The sequence below is a fragment of the Cydia amplana genome, chromosome 9 (genome assembly GCF_948474715.1).
Source record: "Cydia amplana chromosome 9, ilCydAmpl1.1, whole genome shotgun sequence".
NCBI lineage: Eukaryota > Metazoa > Arthropoda > Insecta > Lepidoptera > Tortricidae > Cydia > Cydia amplana.
In genome coordinates, this window is record NC_086077.1 from 4,798,697 (window position 1) to 4,815,757 (window position 17,061).

The following is a 17,061-nucleotide window of genomic DNA, read 5'->3' on the forward strand; positions in this document are numbered from 1 at the left end:
CTGTGTTTGAACTCTCTCTCTTTTCAGGTTGTATGGCCGACATAAATTCTCTGCTGTTAGAAGCCCACTTTTGTAACTCAAATCCACATTTGCTCATTACTTTGTTCAGCTCTTCGTGTGCTTCTAATGCTGACTTCACATCATCAAATCCTGTAAGTACATCATCCATGTAAAAGTCTCTGTCTATAATTTCAGATGCTATAGGAAATGCGTCTTTCTCTTCTTTGGCCAGCTGTTTTAGTGTTCTTATTGCCAAAAATGGTGCTGATGCTGTGCCAAATGTGACAGTTAGCATTCTGAAATCTTGAATCTCGTCTTTTGGATCGAATCTATACAAAATTCTCTGATAGTCAGTGTCTGCTTCTCGAACTTTGATCTGTCGATACATCTTTACGATGTCTGCCACAAAACAAATCTTGTTTTGTCTCCATCTCATGATGACGTCTCTTAGCTCTTCTAGCAGAGTCGGTCCAACCAGTAGTTCATCATTGAGAGATACTCCATTAGATCCTTTACAGGATGCGTCAAAAACTACTCTCACTTTCGTGGTCTCTCGATCCTCGCGAACCACAGCATGGTGTGGAAGGTAGACTGTTTTCTCATCTTTCTCAGGCTTGCCTACCGGTTCCATGTGTTTTAAGGTAAGGTACTCTTTAATCACGTTATCGTACTCAGTTTTCAATTTGCTGTTGTGTGTTAACTTCCTCTCCAGACATTCTAGTCTTTTGACAGCAATTGAACGGGAATTTTCAGGAACAATCGGTGTATCTCGTACGAATGGTAGTCCAACAATGAATCTCCCATCCTCATCTCTCGCTAGTGTTTTCTCATAAATCTCTTCAGCTCTTTTCTCTAGAGGCGTCAGAGTGTTTTTACTCTCAGTATCTAGCGTCTCCGATTCCCAAAATCTTTGCAGCATGTTGTCTAGGCTCACACTCAAATGCATGCTAACAATTTTTCCATTTTTCCCGTGCTCTTCGGCGGGTGATCCACCTGAAATTATCCATCCGAATAACGTCTGTTGCGCTATCGGTGATCCTGGTTTGCCCTTGATGACTCCACTCATTAAAATGTCTGTATAGACATGCACACCAAGTAACAAATCTATCTCTCCAGGATTGTAGTATGTGGGATCAGCTAACTCCAAGCCATGTAGTTGAGTCCATTGTTCTTTATTGATCTTCGTAACAGGCATTATGTCAGTAACTTCCTTCGTCACGTAGGCGGTGCAGTTTAGCTTGTAGCTCTCGTTTATTCTCGACACAATTTGTATCTCCGCCGCGTGCTTGATCGGAGTCGACATCTTCGCTACCCCTGTCACTTGACCCTCCACCCTTGTTCGTTTGAGTTGTAGTTTGTTGACTGTCTCCTCTGATATAAATGACTCTTCCGAACATGGATCTATGAGTGCTCGAACTACTTGTGCTCCTCTGTTTGTCATAATATTCACTAGTGCTGTAGCTAAAAGAGTAACCCGTCTCTGAGAGGCACAGTGAGATACTATGTTGATTGTTGGTGTAGCTTGCTCTTTGTTTTCTTGCTCTGGTTTCTCTTCGAGTGATACAGTGTTAGTTTTAGTAACGTGCAATAGTGTGTGATGCTTTCTCTTACAACGCAGGCATGAAGTATTACGCTTGCAAAATCTCACGCTATGTCCAGGCCGTAGACAGTTGAAGCAAAGACTCCTTGTTTGAACCTCCTTGGATCGTTGCTCGGGATCCAATTTAGCAAACTCCTTGCAGTTGTAGATGAAATGATCCTCGTTACAGAAACCGCATTGTTGATTGGAGTCTGTGGTACTGCTAGGCGTAGCAGTTGCATGGAATGTCTTGGCTCTAACTTGAGGCTTCTCTTTTGGGTGCGCAGTTTGAACCATCTCCAAAACTCTAAATCTTCCCTCCAAAAATTTGCTGAATTGTTCCAATGTCGGCAAGTCTTCCACAGATAATGTCTTCAGATCCTCTTCCCAATGCTTGTGTGACTCAGTATCTAACTTGCTCACCAATAGATGTATTATGATTGGATCCCAGTTTTCGATATTAATGTCATTGTTCTTCAAGCTGTTTAGACATTCTGTAGAAATATCCAGCAATTCTTTGACACCTTTGGCAGATTCAACACTCAGTTTCTTTTGACCCAAAAATCTGTTCAAGATTGAGTTAACCATAATCCTCTTGTTATTGTATCTGTTGTGTAAGGTATTCCATGCTACTTCGTAATTTTTCTCAGTAATTTGAATGTGCTTTAGCAGTTGTTCAGCTTCACCACTAAGACTACTCTTCAAATAGTGCAATTTCTGCACTGGGCTCAATGAACTCTGATTATGAATGAGAGATGTATAGAGATCCTTGAAAGTCCCCCAATCATTGTAATTTCCATTGAACTGTGGTATATTAATCTTAGGTAGCTTCACTTCCTGGCTCTGTGGTCTGATGGATTGCTTCTCCGTTCCTTGTGTATGACTCGTTTGCTCGTCTTCTAATTTCGCAAGTATCTCTGCTTTGGTGTCTATATACAACTCTTCTCCATTGTCGTATATCTCTTGTGTAAAATATTCGTGCCTATTTCGTTGTTCTGCTGTCGCTATCTTCACTATCTCTCGGTGTGTGTTTTGAAAAACTTCCCAAAGTTTGTCTAAATTCTGTAGTCTGACTTGCAAGTATGACTTGTTAAGTCTCGCCTTGGGACACTTCTTGAAGTTTGCAGCTGCTTTCTGAAGAAGATGTAAGTTATCCGCTTGAACTACGAATAAGGCTTCCATTTTCACCGAGACAAGTTAGTGAAAAATATTCTAAGTCTTTGTTAATCACAGAATTTTTCTATGTCCCAAATTCTATGAAAATTTTCTATGTCTCGGATACTCGAAAACTAGACTATGTTCAGAACACTACGAAATATTCTAAGTCCCAAATATCACCGAAAATTTTACAAGTCCAAAGCACACTCCGCGAAATTCTACAAGTTTAAATAAACGGAACGATCTTACTCAATTATAGTCCTTAGTGCAATCCGATAGAGTCCACTTTGCACTGCACTATCACTCGCGTCACAGCCTGATCCGACTCGAATAGGACCAAATGTTCGCACCTGGCTGTTCTAAATCCGCACTTAAACACTGCACTTTAAGGTTCACTTTCCTATCACTAAGCACTGTTACTTTTACTACTACTATACTTCACTTCACTGTATCACTGTCACTTTATTTTTGGTTACTGACTTGACCATGGAAACTGTTTGACTCCATTGTTTTTAGAAAACATACCGTTAGCTAGTTTGCATTTTAAAAAGAGACATCTAGCGATCAATTAAGTAATTAATTTACAGTATGTACACTTATGCGGCAATTTTAAATCTCAACACCTTTAGACTTCCTGTTTTTCATACAAAATAAATATTGCCTTCAATGTACGCTGACATCAGTGTGTTTGACGTTGCTTGTCACACTTTAAACATAACAAAATTTGCAATACATTGCGTCTTAGAATAAACTTTAAAGTGTAATAAAAATCAAAACATGAGTTATTTTCAAAAGTTGCTGAACAAATGTTGGTCAGTTTGAGGAGTACAGCCTACAGTTTAATTTATTGCTCCTGTTACAGGAAGCACCCTGTATATCGGAGCGGCTAAGGTGCTCACAAATATCTGAACACGCCTCTATTGTCAGGGCGTTAGAGTGCGTGTTCAGATATTGTGCGTCCGATATATCTGATGGCGACTGGACAATAATATTCCTTTCTGTCTATGACATGGTTCAATTTCCCGATATTGACCCAGAAGCGAATTCCGATTCTAATAAGAGGTTGGTTATGAATTTGATCTGGATCTGTTATGGATATGATATTTAATTGTCGAAAGTGACGTTCTGCATGAAGTAATGTCGCTTTTGACACTGAAAGGTCATAACGGATCGGACGGATCATATTAGAAAAAAATACATATCAAATTCATAACCTACTATTACAATTAGAATACACCTCCCAGTCCACATTTTGCACGTCGGTCGTTACTGAGTCATTCACGTCCCTCACAAGCAATCCTAATTCGGCCGTTGAGTTTGATGGTTGTTTATTTTTATGATGTCATAAGGAAAATGGCGGAACGTCTATTGAATTTCATAGATTCGTAAAAGAAGGCACTCACGTAGATATAAAAGGATTCTTCGTAGGTGTAATGGGCCATGCTTTTGTATGGAAAGGTATGTATAAGTACATAGAACTATTTTTCAAAAAGTTGCTATCAGAATGTTTTTAACTTTTTACTTCTATTGTAACGTTGCTTACAACGTTAATGTTTGTTACCTATTTTTAAAACACTGTTTTTACCTATTTCATATTTTATAAGTGCTCAAAATTAGACGATATAATGATCTACATTTACTGTAATCTCACTTCCGAAGTTACGCTACTAAACTTTGAACTTCGATTTTACTTCATCATAAGAAGGCTTTACTAAACTTCTACAGTAATTTGAATATCTTGTGTTTAGACAGCTTGTTGGTGAAGAAGTATTAAAGTATTGTTTGATAGCACGCCATACTTAACTAAACATAAATCGAGATTAAACTTTCGTGAGACGTATTAATTTTAAACTGTTTAGACGACAACGGTTTCACTCACTAGAAATTTTAAAGTGCAGCCACCGCGAGCACTCGAGCCTGAGGAAGGACCCCCGACGGGCCCGAAACATGTCGCCATAGCGACTAAAAATTCAAGTGAGTGAAACCGTTGTTGTCTAAACAGTTTAAACATAAATGTAAGGAAATGTTTACTAATAGGTATCTTTATGTGTGTTCGCGCCCCTTTTCATTATATATATATGCGTAAAACACGAAACTTATTGTTGCAAGACATTCAAAATCACAACTTTGCACTTTGGGTTATTTATTTATCGTATGGCATATGTACACGTCACTGGATTACATCAGGTACGCGCTAGCTTCTTCTGACAGGATCTTTAAGATTGGAAAGGTTTAAACAATACTTTGATGCTATACTTACTTGATTAAGAAAAACTTGAAAATAGAATGATGACAATATAAACTTTAATCACTTTAAGCTTTCTATAGCGGCCAAGTCAAATAAAAAGTTTAGCCTCGGGATGAGAATAATGAGATTAATGAGAGATAATATGTTGGAAACTGGGTATATACCTACACCTTCATTCTAACGTTCTAAAAGTTGTCTTAAAAGTCATAGAAAATTGTGTCCGGGCTATAAAAGTTATTGAAGGTCAAAAATCGAGTTTTCGAGCATTTTTACTGACAAAACTTTGAAACTTTCTGTGACAACTTTTGAGGACGCTATAATAAAAGGTACTACCTACCTACCTACCTATACTTTTTTTCTTTCTTCCTTCCTAGTAGAGTGTACTTAATAAGCACAAGTTTCGAGCTTTAAATTATTTCTCATTCCGTATTTGACCCTTTTGTCAGGTTTAAAATATACCTACATATTAAACCTTAGACGTCTTTTTAAATATATTAGTGTCATTATACGGCCGTAAAAAATATATTTTGTATTACTAAAGGTACGTCTGTTTGTAAATTAGATCAAGTGTAATAAGATTTCTGTTCGTTCTTGTTTAAGTTCGCTTTACTTTAAGCAAAAAGTCCCACGCCTAGACAACTAATGAATTTTGCAGTAAATACAACTTCTCTTTAACGATGTAAAGTTACTAGTAGCTCGTAGCGTACGTGCCGAAGAGCTATTTTCAACGACTTTTCTTAAGGGTCATATACACGCGGTATAATAGTCAAAATGTGGCTGGGGTTATTCTTACTAGGTACTTTATTTTTCATAATAATAATAAAAGTTCAAGTGAGTTCAAGTTCATATAGTTTCAATCGCAGGGCAGCTTGTGGCGAGCTGTTGGGGAGTAACGACCCCACGAACCCGAGTGCTCCCGAGAGTCGGTCAGGGTCTCCGTCTCCGGCGTGTCTTCGTCGGTCGGAGTGAACCCCAAGGGGACCCTCAGCTCTGGCTTGCCTTAATTGGCCGTCCAGAGAGGAGTCGTTAGAGCTATATGCTCCAGGGGTGGAAGTGAAAGATGCATAAGACGCGAGTTGGCACAGTGGCACAGCCACTGGGTAGAAAGCGGCGCACACCTCTCGACACCCCTGAGCCGCTCACACCGATGTTGCTCCTGGTCGTCTTCGCGACGGCAGTTTCAGGGGCCCATCTAGTGCGCGGCAAGTCACCATCTGCCTAGATAACTTGTGAACACATTGTTATGGCAGGTGTCCGTACGTCTTTGTAATAACCCAGTCTCATACTCCACCCAAACTTCAATCCATAGACTGGTATACTGTCCTCTTTTTCTACAATAGTCCCAATGCCTGCTGAGACCGGTTCATGGGTGTCTATTGTTGCACCTGGGAACGGGTTCCAGCAGGCGTCCTACATGACATAAAAGCTCTCCAAGGGGCCTCTACGTGTTGGATCTGTGTCCCCACGCAAGCCTATCAAAAAACCGGGATTATAGGCCCGTGATATCAAAGGAGATACAAATAATAAAAGTTCACTTCTGTGTTAGGTACTTAAATAAAAGGTTTAAATGACTTTTACATTTTTTACTTGCACTTATGTACTTCTAAGCATATAAGTAGAGATGCCTCCTTCCCACACTGTGGTAAAGATGAGACTAGACTAGGTTATGTATACTAGCAGAATCTATTATATATGGTTGGTCAAACCAAATATTCAGTAAATAAGAACAAAAAAACTATACTCATCCTTTTCTTTTGGGTGCTAGTACTAGTGCAAGAAAAATATTGTATGATTCTCTCTGTCTATGTTTGAAATGAGACAGTCCTTTGACAAACTATATGCGTCAACGCGATTTACCTACCTGAAAGTATTTGGTAGACATAAATTAGATGAGAGCGGACTAAAGAATGTCAAACTTCTAGATATCCTTCTGTTGTGCAGGACAACACGAATATTTGCCATTTTCAAAATTACCCTGGTTTCGAAGTAACCCAATGCTCCTTAACCCTTAAATACATGATTTTTTCGTTTTGCCCGAAATTAATATATATATCACATAATTGTTTGCCGTTTCTAGGAAAAATAGTAAAAAAATATATATCACCGATTTTCACTGGGAAATCAGTGTTAAAAGTTGCATAGTCTAAATCATATTTTTGGAAATATATAACTATTAGTAAGGGGTATAGGAAAAATCTTAACTGCCAACAGAAAGGTACACTATTTGTGATGTTCCTATGATAAAATTTGTAAATATAAAATAATTACAAACCCCGAAAAATCTGCCCAAAATCGCATACTAAAAATCATCAACTTCCAGGTTTTTCCAAGTTTTCCGACATTTCGTCTATAAACAAATGTAACTTTTATAAATTAAAATACTGCGTAAATTTATGTAATAATTCGGAAAATTTAATAGTTTTACTATTGAAATAATATACAAGAACAAATAGAATTTGTTTAATAATGCATAACATTTGATGTTTATGTTGTGTGTATAAATGCATCACTATGCATTTAAGGGTTAATACATAATTATTATGTATTATATGAACTAGTAGGTACTAGTGGAGCGTTTCTTTTATTTTTTGCCATTTTTATATACTTATTGTGACCTTTTTTGCTACTGTTATGTTATTTCTAGTCAGGATCGCGAGCCCTTTTCATCCTTATAGGAGAAAAAAAGTGTCCTAAAATTTCCATACATTTTTCAAACTTTCCTTTTTGTTACTGCCATACAAAGTATATGGGGAAAAGGTAACACAATAGGAAAAAACTCTGTGACATTTTTTATCCCATTAGGATCGAAAGAGCTCGTGATTTTGATTAGAAATAACACAAAAGTGGCAAAAAAGGTCACAATATATAAAAATGGCAAAAAATAAAAGAAACGTGAAACGTGTAACTTTGTGTTAGTTTTGTTAATCATTCTTATGGCGTGATATGTATTTATTCGCTTATGTTACTTACCACTTACCCTTATAGAAAACCGAAGATTCCACTCACAGATGATTTCATCTGCAAAATTTTCTTCACATAGTCAGCATTTCCCAATTTTGGGTATGCATGGTCGTTCTAGGAATCAGTAAAGATTTAGGTCGATTCCAAGTTGTCTCGTTCAGTTTCAGCCACTTTAATTTTGTGGATTAATGGGTACAGTCAAGATCCCAAATATGTATTTAATATGATCTTATTATATAGCCCATTAAAAAAGGTACAACAGAATATACGTAGGTATATTATATTTGCGGCCAATTTTTTTTATTTCGGACACATTTTGTACGTATACACATATACACGTATACACATAGACGTACGTACATAGTGACAATAGTATGAGGTTCTAGCGACTTTCATATTGGTTGTCACTGTGACAAGGTACGAAATGGGTCCGTAATTAAAATCTTCGACCGTACCTAATGTACTTCCATTACTTATGACGGGCGGCTCGTGGGATTTTAAGGAAAATAATCAAACAAGCGAAGTACAGATTTTCATTTATTTCAGTGATTACTGTTTACATATTAATAATAACATACGATACCTTAAACCTATTGATTCTAAAAAAATCATTTCCAATATCACCTTATCTAGTTATTAAATTTTGGATTGATCCATTAAAAATTACTGTTTAAGTTTATTCTTAGCTTAAAAAATGTGACATTGACGATGCAATGACGTCCAAATGACATCTGATGATGTTATAAAAATCTCATTGTATCTTCATAATCACAGAACTCATTGAATCACACAAGGAAATCTTTGGTTTAAAACTTAGATTAAAATCAATAAATAAAACAAACGTTAACAACTTAGTGGAATATCGATATTTCGAGAATAGCTCCCATTGCACACAAATTATACAATAATTAGAAACTTTGCCATCGAAAGCTAATCCCAAGTTCTTAATTAACTATGTAATTTTTATATAGACGATTACACTTCATTTTATTTAATTATGTCTAAGATTAATTTTCTGAATTGCATTTTTAGTATAATTAGATTAACAAACAACTCTCTTGTTTCTTATTTAAACCTAGGTCTACTAATTACTTACTAAGCCTAAGTTAAGACTATCGTAGCTAAGAGAGAACTAAGTGATGAGACAGAAGGAGAACAGAAGGGAGATGTGGCTAAGAACGAGATAGCATACGTATGAGAAATTGACTTAGGTTACAATTTGGTGGTGCATTATCTATTCCTGATATTCGTTGCTTCTACTTAGCACAGTCTTAAAAAGATCATACATTTTTGTGTGTACATTTATCTAATAACATTAGAGATGACAAGAAACCAACTTTATCTCAGTTGTTATTTATTTCCTTATGTTCATTCACGGGTTTCAATTCCAGCTGCGTTCATTCATCCAACACGCAAAAATACTGACCTTCTTAAAGAGTTTTAGAAGCCCTAACACAAATGAATTGTGAGCATGAATAATTATTGTCGGTGTTAGCATTTTCTTCGTATAAAAAATTCATTGACTGACTGATAGATGAGTGAAGCACCTAAACAAACTGGAATTACTCACAGCCAGAATGATTTCTCGTAATTCATTTCTAGATATGGTAAAGGGGTAAGAGATTTTAAAATTTATAGAGACTTTTTAGTGTAAGGTTAGATTTTTATTTTTATACTAAATTATCTACAGTGCATAAGTTTTTAAACTTTTCTATTTTAATCAAAGTAGGATTTAGTTAATCCTTTTAAATGGAATAGATTAGTGCTACTTAGGTCGAGGACACTGAGACGGTTCCTGCACTAACACTTTAAATGAATCTAGAGATCTTCTTAAAGCATTAGCTTTAAAAACATTTCAGGGTCTTCATCCGAGAATTCTTAAGAGATAATTTAGAAGAAGTTTATTTGGAAACTACGATAGTTTGCATTGAACGAATTAACTTTCAACGACTTAGGTAGATTATTTTCAATTTAATTTTGAATTATGCTATTCTAATCGAATGCTACGTTAAAATTGTAGACAAACATAATGAAGGGAACGAAACAGTAAATTTGTAGAATATAAGAGCGGTAAATGAAGAGGGGGTAAAGCCTAATAATATTGAATATGGTATTGAAAGTAGAATAGAAGATAGATCGCTAAGTTTAGATAATGGCACTGCAGAATGTACCCGTGTTCATAAAAAAGTATCCTAATTCAGCTTAACAATACTTCGGTTTCGAACAAGATTATGTTGTTTTATTCATCAAAGTTACCTTATATTTAGTTTACTTTCACTAATCTATATTTAAACACGATCTCATCATCTACACACCTTTTATTGCCAATTTTAACCATAACATTCATAACGTGTGATGCGCCAACATTTGTTAAGTTGTGACATGCGATGCCCTATAGATTTATTATTATATAATATATATTTTTAAATGCGAAAATTCATGAGCTCGGAGAATTATCACATTTAAATGTTGTTTATGCTATGTTTCGATGGCAAAGTTTCGGCGATCAGTTAAAAGTTGACATAAACATACGTGAAGTTTAGAATCCACAGCAATTCCATACAAATTAATGGAAGAGGAAGTTGCTTTGATTTTGCATGGAACCGCTTGGGTTCTGACATTAAAGTGTAGGTAACTGATTCAACTAAAATATCCATCGAAGCTATTCCCGATACCTTAGATTAAAATAAATTCTCAAATCTTAATATACGAAAACAGACACGGCTGTAACACATTTAATTTTTGTTTATATTCTCATTACATTTTAACTTTCATTTAATAACCGTCCCGTTAGCTCTACCGATTGATCCGACCAAACATTCTATTACTAGAAATACAAAATTTAACGTATTTACAACCATTTTAAATGTCAACGGAACATTCATAAGTACATCCTTCGCAGTCAAAATGTACACTCTTCTGAACAGACTAGAAATGGTGAAATAAAATTACGAACGAAATCGAATGCATCCCAAGGCTTTGGCCCGATGGTCCTTCTTGACTGTCATCCAAAACCTTGATCATCTTGAGCAACTCCCTTGTGATATTATACTTCTCATCCTTTATGTGATCGTATATTTTAGAATCTGGTGATATTTTAGTTCCTATTTATGATTACATGATGACACACTTGCCTTTTTCGGCCCAAGGGTTGTTTTTCTTGTCGGGCGCGTGTATGAGGGGGTCGTTCTTCTCATTTTCCTCTACGTATTCCCTCATTCTGTAACAAAGAATAAACATTCATTAAGTTAGAATAATATATGGTGATTCGGTAGAGAATTACGAGTATTAAAACATGATGGATGTTTGTTCACAGTTGGGAAAAAAACATCTTATGAAAATACAAAGAAACGAAATTATTTTTAGCTCCTTCCTACTGTATAGGTAATATTAATATTAAGATAATCTTCAGTGACGTCATACGTGATAAAATTAGGATTTATAAAACTTAGGATCGAACAGTAGTTTGACAAAATAGTAAAACCCCATTTGCACAATGCTAAAGATTATTAGTCTTAATATTATGCTCCTTTATTTCAAATAAAGCCCTTAAAAAGTTACTGTAGGTATACTGTGCACAATGGAATTTGTCATTTGAACTTTCCTCGCTTTATACGAAGTCAGTATGAATGAAATCAATTATATCGAGTTTAATTAAATTAGTAGGTGCGCTTGAAAAGTCCTCTTATGCCCCAAAGAAAACAGCCTTTTCACTAGTTGAGAGTCGCGGCGTTCCAATTAATCTCGCTCTTTCCAAGTTTAATTTAATCTGTTAACGATTGAATCGAATGAAGTTTAATAAGATATTGGCTTTGTTATTCTTGCAGAAAGATTCAGAATATAATTTAATAACCCTGTCATAATACCGTTAATAGATTGTTTTCTTTTTATCTACATAAGTATATTTAAAAGTGTAGGTATGTATGTTTCCAATAATAAGTAGAAAGAAATAACAATGATCGAGTCAAATAAAGGGTTTACCTCGAAATATGAAATTTTAAGTTGGAAAGTCGGTTTTTAACAAATACCTAGCTTCTACGCCAATTATATTTATATCTATCTAGGTAAACATTGTAGTGTATAAACTTTGCGATAAGTTATGTTCTTATGTTCCAAACCATTTTCCATATTCGGAACAGATAAAAAAAATGCGCAAAGAACGCGCAGCGGTCTTTAACCTCCTAAGGCCCAACGAAAAATTGAGTATGTAGTCAGTACGGCCCGTAGTCCTACCAGTAGTACTATTGTTTTATACTCATTCAGACCCAAGTACTTAGAAGACTTTTTTTAATGTTATTGTATTTTATACAGCACCTACTACAGCACTTTGTTTTTTTTTTGCGAATTTATAAAGGGCTCACAGACAAAACAAAACAGTCCTTTAGGAGTTCGTAATTTAAAAGCGCGTAATTTAAAAACAAAATGATGGGTTTTCTATTAAGTCCTACTGGTAGGACCGTGGTTCGCTATGACTACACAATTGTTGAAGGAGCTGGGTCTGAATAACAAAGTTAATAAGTACTATGGGTAGGACCTTGGGCCTTAGGAGGATATTTAGTCAATCATAAAACAAGAAACAACCGCGCTGTTACGTACAATTCAAAACGAAAGATGTTTCGAAACGAACAGCTTTCCAGGCGATTATAACCTCTATCCTAGCGGCACATCATAAAAAAATAGTGCCTATAAGAAAAACGGTTTTTTTTTTCGTTTTAAATTCGAACTAATAAACAAAATCAACCCTGTGCCATTTATTAATTGACTAACGACCCGCCCCGGCTTCGCACGGGATAACAAATTATAGATAAACCTTCCTCTTGAATCACTATATCTATTAAAAAAACCGCATTAAAATCCGTTGCGTAGTTTTAATGATCTAAGCATACATAGGGACAGACAGCGGGAAGCGACTTTGTTTTATACTATGTAGTGATTTAGTACTCTTAGGTACTATTAAGACTGTGGGACGCCAGTGGATAAATCCGCGCAAATAAACGAAAAATAAAGAGGCTGCTTACTCTCACGAAATATCCAACGGTTTATGCCCAAAGTTAGACTCTTATCGTAAATAACATCTACGTATGACTTCCATTTTAAACTTCCCCATTGTTTAAAGGCTGAACGGAGCAGTTTTTGGATAACTGAGAGTTTAAAGTAGTTTTATGCGTGATAACGTGATGCGGTTTTACGGTTTTAGTTAAATGTCTGAAGGAATATAAATTTTGTGAATTTATTTTTCATTTTGTTTTTGTTGCGTTGTCTCCATTCCAAGTAGATTACAGAAAATGGAACTTTACAGGATGGCCCAATAACACGTTGGCAAAGAATTTTTAGGAATATTTCTTATAAAAAAAACCTACTAAAAATATACCTACACGTCTTTTACAAAATGTAATTAATAATTATAACTACAATCACTTAAATAAAGCAAAACGTGTTGTCTTCAAAGTGTTCTCTTTTATATTTGAAAAGTTTTATCTTAATCAACAATATTTTTTGAAGTGAAAACTGCTTTAGCGGCGCTGGGCACTTTTTGAGGTGGGGGAAAAATGTTAAACTCGTAACAGGTGTCACGTGACCGTAAGGCGTAAGGTGGCCGTTCATAATTTAAATGGTGTTTAAATCAATAAAGAAAAACTCAATGTTATTTGACATTTATGTTGCGGACTCCTTTTCAAGACTCTTTACCTATGTTCAAATAATTTGACGTTGTCATGGTAGTATGTAAATAAACATGTCAATGAAAAAGTGTGATCTTATTTGAGAATGATAATAATATATAATAAATAAATAAATAGAATACCTCCGCTAAACGTATGTATCGTGTTACCGGGCGTCGGTAACATAGTGAGGTGAGTTTTCACTTCTATCGGCACTCCCGGAGTGCAACCGTTGTTGCTTGTTTTTTACAATGGCATAACTTTATTTGTCAATAAGTATAATTTTAGCTGTCAATAATTACATATATCTAATGGTAAGATCTGGGAGACGTATAAATAAACAATTTAATAACATGATATTAAAAGAAAAATAAGGAGGCAGTGCGTAGACGTGCACGTGCAACAAGAGACACTTTCCTATTATCTTATCCACAGATTTACACAAATTAGAAGCATGAAAACCCAAAACTAACATGCTTATAAACTTATTCTAAACAACGTCTTTCCATTGTTGTTGTTGTGTGCGAGCGGGACATGCATAGCGTTGTCTCGCTTTCTCACCCGGATAACCGCGTAAAGTGCTTCGCGCCGTTTTACGAGTCGATAATTCTCGTACGCTCGTAAATTTATTTTTGATGTAAACATTAATAAATGGTGAGTGTCTAGTTACTGATGTTTATGTTATGTGGAACAAAATGGATTCCGATTTACTTAGCATTAGAAATATGTGACGTTATGGGGAAAAAATGTTAAACTCGTAACAGGTGTCACGTGACCGTAAGACGTAAGACGGTCACGTGACCTGATCGAAAAACTGTTACTTCAATGTCATTGAGTTTTTCTTTATTGATTTAAATGCCATCTTGTGAGTTTCCATCTAACTGGTATTAAAATAAGTCGAGTACTAACAGTGATGTGCTTAGGGGTTTCAAGTAATTAACGCTAACGCTAGATGGCGATGGCGTTAACCTCAATTATATATAGTGCATTTTGCATTAGTCATTGAGTTTTCACTTCTGCCGGCACTCCATAAGTGCAACCCGTTTTTTTTTGAGGGACTTTATTGAGCCGGGCAGCGAGTAGGCCCTTTGCTTTTTATTGGGCTTTTGTGTCTAGTGCGCAAGGGGCACACCGAGCTTTTAAAAACTTACTTACAACTTCTTAAATCGAACTATACAGGTTATAATTTAAGCCCCTTTGAGTCCCTGAGCAAGGGTTCAGAGCAAAAAACTCGTAGGGGTCATCAAGGGAGACTTGAACTGGAGTGTTTTTCAGAGCCCGTAGTCACTGACAGTGTCAAAACTGACATTTGACGCTATCGAGAACGTAATTTACTTTCTATACATATCGTTTGCACTAATATGCGAGTACGAGCGAGATGTATAGAAAGTAAATTACGTTCTCGACGGCGCGGCGTTTATGTCAGTGCCAAACTGATGGTAGCCGTACTGGACATTGTTTTTATTTTTAACAGGATTGCTAGTAATATTTACATTTGATATAGAACACTTAGGTGCAGGTTTTATTTTATTTTTCCAGAAATATGACGACACTCGCGGATATTAAAGATCTCATATGTTTACCTACTTGAAAAGACGCGAAAATGGAAAGGAAATACCTGAAATTGCAAAAACAAAGCGAGCATAAAGGGTGAGTGATGTTTGGAAAATTGTATGAAACCCCCCCCCTTCCCCCCTTGTTCCCCCCTTGTTTGTTTTATGGATACGAATATAAATATGCGGTGGGACTATTAGCGATTAAGTACCTACAGGCCCTATAGGGCTATTACCGCGAAAATCGAAGTCAAATTGAGGGCATCTGTCTCAGTCACTCCGATTACGCCTTCATTGGAGTAAAAGAGAAAGATCCCCGCAATTTGCGAATTTCGGTTTTCGCGGTAGACCCCAGGCAAGAAATTCGATTTCTATACTTCGCACCTTTACGGATACCACCAGTTTGACACTGACATATTAGCTAGCGTGAGCGTAACTTATTTTCTATGCATATTAGTGCGAGCGTGATGTATAGAAAGTAAGTTACGCAGACGTTAGGAAATGTATCTGTTAGATACTTTTTTTTATTTTTTCTATTTTATACATTTTATAATAAACTGATAAGGCGATTAAATTGGCTCTGATGGAAAGTGAAGACAGAGCCTAAGATGGAGCTCACCGGTTCAGTAATAGCTTAATTGTATTTTCACCTCAGCAGCTCGAACAAGGGTACTTTGCTACTTAAAAACAGTGAGCAAAATCGCATTTTGCTCACTGAGTGAGACAAAATGAGCAAAATGCGATTTTGCTCACTGTTTTTAAGTAGCAAAGTACCCTTGTTCGAGCTGCTGAGGTGAAAACTTAATTGTTGGTATATCTTAAGAAAACATGAGTGAATAGGTAAGTGATGAAGAAGGAATACATTTTTCGGGTTCTCTAATATGTTCTCACTGCTGAGGTGAAAAGTTTTGTGAACTACACGAGATCAAAGTTATTTACATCTCGTGCGCTTTTAAGTCCCTTACTACGCTCAAGATTCTAGTATAGAACCTTTTGCTTGCACGGGACTCAAAATAAGCACTCGAAGAAATATCAAACTTTGATCTCTTGTTGTACAAATAACTATTTCTAAGACAGTCGTGGTAAGGCTACGGCAAAGAAGGGAAGCAAAGCCCGTAAATTGTCGAAACAAATCTACATTAAATTCGAAATAATGTTTAGCAAATGGTATGATCCTTTGTTTGTGTGTAAAAGATGGGGTGATACTGCGAGCGATGTTAAAATTATTTAAAATAAGAGTAAATATATTAGAGAATAACAGGTAAAAAGCGAGAAAATCTTTAATAAATTGTTTTGGTTGGAAAAATACCGTTTTAGTATTTTTGTATCATTTTAGCGTAGGATAGGTACCTGAGTTCTAAGAGGCGGACCACGCTAAGTTTCCATGTCATGATTGTCAAATGCTACGTCAAGTATGAAATATGCCAGATCTTAGAATTGATTATTTCATGATGTGGCAATCATTTTATAAAATGATTGATTGGCCACATCATAAAAAAGTCAAATCGAATTTTACCACACTATGCATGTAGTGATCAATTTTAAAACGGCATTTCATGAAATTATCAAAATCTAATATGATCTGGCCACGATATATGCATTTTGACTGCCAAGTTAGTTAGTGCGAAGTTAGCGTGACCGAGTCTACATCCAACACCACATGACCAGGTTTTCCCGCCACAACTCAGACCGCGCCCTCTCACCGATTCCCCAGGCTTTGATAAATTATTCAACAAGGGATCGGATCCCGAAACACCTTTCTCTAACAATAATACACAAATCTGGGATACCGCACGAAATTATTTTTGACACAGGTAATTTATTGTTTCTGTTACCACGCTGGGCAGTGTGTGATGTTCGGCCACAAATCTAAAGTCGGACCCAGCTAACTTTGCATGGCAA

The 17,061-nt window shown here is 36.1% G+C and overlaps 1 protein-coding gene across 3 annotated transcripts in view; it reads right to left on the reverse strand.

Annotated features, from left to right (window-relative positions):
* Positions 1-8,470: 8,470 nt before the first annotated feature.
* The window catches only part of LOC134650950 (guanine nucleotide-binding protein subunit gamma-e), a 55,639-nt gene continuing 47,048 nt past the window's right edge, over positions 8,471-17,061 (reverse strand). For all 3 annotated transcript variants that reach the window (XM_063505907.1, XM_063505908.1, XM_063505906.1), the window contains exon 4: positions 8,471-11,166. In XM_063505907.1, the coding sequence (XP_063361977.1) occupies positions 11,061-11,166 (106 nt within the window). In that variant the 3' untranslated portion in view covers positions 8,471-11,060. The remainder of the gene's footprint in view (positions 11,167-17,061) is intronic.